Source organism: Vigna radiata, chromosome 9, assembly GCF_000741045.1.
Source record: "Vigna radiata var. radiata cultivar VC1973A chromosome 9, Vradiata_ver6, whole genome shotgun sequence".
Classification (NCBI taxonomy): Eukaryota; Viridiplantae; Streptophyta; class Magnoliopsida; order Fabales; family Fabaceae; genus Vigna; species Vigna radiata.
In genome coordinates, this window is record NC_028359.1 from 7,299,949 (window position 1) to 7,302,602 (window position 2,654).

At 29.5% G+C, this 2,654-nt stretch overlaps 1 protein-coding gene across 1 annotated transcript; it reads left to right on the forward strand.

Moving 5' to 3' along the window:
* Positions 1-1,629: 1,629 nt before the first annotated feature.
* LOC106773894 lies at positions 1,630-2,400 on the forward strand. The gene has a single exon (XM_014660658.2). It carries the CDS (start codon positions 1,720-1,722, stop codon positions 2,146-2,148), a length of 429 nt encoding a protein of 142 aa, XP_014516144.1. The 5' UTR covers positions 1,630-1,719; the 3' UTR covers positions 2,149-2,400.
* The last annotated feature ends 254 nt before the right edge of the window (positions 2,401-2,654 follow it).

Here is a 2,654-nt window from a genome sequence, read left to right on the forward strand (position 1 = left end):
TNNTTTTAAGTTTAGTAAAACGTTAGTATAGTNNAAGCATACATATCTAGAAATCCATACGCAAGCATAAATATTAAAATCATTACTTACCCAAAGATTAATATTGATTTAGAAGGAAGTATTATTTTCAAAGGACATAAATAATTGTTATTAGGTGTCAAACTTTGACCCTTATATCACATAATAAAATAACATTAGTGTATTCAACTTGTAAGTTATTTGAAAATATGTTTGAGACAATGTTTATCACACTTTTGGTATATAAATTGGACATTTGTTAGTGACTGAAGATGCAAAATCATATTTTAGTTGTGATTCATGGTAAACACAATGGGAATGTAAAAAGCAATTTAAAGAGAAGACGGAAAAGCTTTTTTATTTTTCATTCATACTTAGCTGAATGAGTCATCAACTACTCAAAAGCTGAAAAAATGTTAAAAGTTCAGATAATGATAAAACGGACCCATCAATCAAAAGGAAAATAAAATTTTAACACCACTTTTTGACACCATTTTGACACTGCACACGTGTCAAAATATGGTTGGACGATTTCAAATTAAAACAAATATTCTGACAGACATTTTTTTTTCTTATTTTGTTTCCCTATGTTCATAATATGATATTATTTATTTTTAGAGCGAGTTAGTACAACAATTAATGCTATCAAATTACAATTAGATAGTTATATAAAACAAAGAATAATTAAATGAAAGGACATGTAAAAGATTATGAATAAATACACTTTTAGAGTTGTAAAGATTCGGACATCTAGGTAGGAAAATGTTCATGAATGTTATGTCTAAAAAAAATGAAATAATTGACTTAAAATTTAGAAATTAAATGTAAGTTATCATGACTTATCAATTCAAATTTTTAGACTTCTCATAACCTTTTAATAAAATTCTAAAAATATGAAATAATTATAATTCATGACAACTTCTTTATAAATATATAAAATATAAAATGAAAGTTAAATAATAACAATTTTTCATTTATAAGATGTCATTAGTAACAACTTTTAATTAAATCAAAATAATTCAAACTCATAAGAGTTTTGTTATCATATTTACAAAGAAATCATTCTACGATTTCACATTTCTATAATATTATAAAATAATCATCAAAATTTATAATAAATTTGAAAAAGGGTGACTCACTCTTAATATATGTAATTTTAAATTAATTATCTCATTTTTATAATTTACAGATAAACTACCCCAATTTCTTTTAATTTGCCGGTAAATTTAGCTATTTCCAATTTTTTTTTTTAAAAAANCATATATATATATATATATGGAAAATAAAATTTTAACACCATTTTTTGACACCATTTTGACACTGCACACGTGTCAAAATGTGGTTGGACGATTTCAAATTAAAAAACAAACTTTGGTTTTTCTCTTCTAAATATACCCCTGTGTCAACTTTTTTAATTTGAAATCGTCCAATCACATCTTAACACGTGTGCAATGTCAAAATAGTGTCAAAAAATGGTGTTAAAATATCATTGTCATATATATATATATATATATATATATATATATATATATATATATATATATATATATATATATATATATATATATATATATATATATATATAAAGGAAGAAATGCGGCGCAACGGTCGGCAGTTTGATATTAAATTACATGTCATAAACCTTGGGTTCATAAAAGAGGCTCCTTTCTCACATTATCCAAACATACAAAACCACTTCTCATGGCGACCCAATCAACTACTCTCCAGCTCACCCTTCTCTCAGTTGAAGGTTTTCACGTCAGAGGAAAACCGGCCAACACCAACGTCTTCGCGGTGGTTCGCGCCGACTCCATTGCCAGCCACACGACGGCGACGGCCACGGAGAGCAACGGGTCGCTGTCCTGGGAGGAGACGTTTTCGTTGGAGGTCGGGCCTTACGCGAGGTGCCTGACTATTGAAGTGAAGTGCAGGACGGGAGCGGGAGAGAGAGATGTCGGCGTGGCAAGAATCGCGCTTTCGGATTTTCTAGAAAGGTCGGTGCCCGGCAATAGATTGCAGTTGTGCTACAGGTTGAGGGACTGGGATGGGAGAGAAAACGGGACCGTTAATTTCTCCGTCAGAGTGGTAGCATCGCCACAGCCTCACGCCGCCGCCGCCGAGAATGGTTGAGGTCGTCGTTGGGTGGAGTTGTCACCGGCGTTCCGTTTGGTTGAAGGAGTGATCGAGAAGTAGCAGTAGCAATATTTGATTGGTTGAATGTGGTTGCAATGTTTGGTATCTTCTGGGTTTTGTTTGTGATTATTTGACTTTGAATATGTAGGAGCTTTCTAGGTGTTACTTGAATGTATTTTTAACTCCTTCTCTTCTGACTTTCTATTTTCAAGTTAAAGATGATGATTTGATATACACATTTTTTTTTTATTCTCATTTCATATTATTTTTCTTTATTTTTTTTAAAATATAAAACTTCACGTTTTTATGATTATTTTAAGTTTGTAATGTGTCAAATTAAATAAATATAAATATGTATTAGTTTATATTTCAAAATGTGTCAAAATGATATAAAAAAATAGTGTTAAAATATCATTTTTCTTACTCTTTTAAGTTTTAGTTTATATTTCACATTCATTTTTTAAAAAAGAAAATGATATATATATATATATATATATATATAT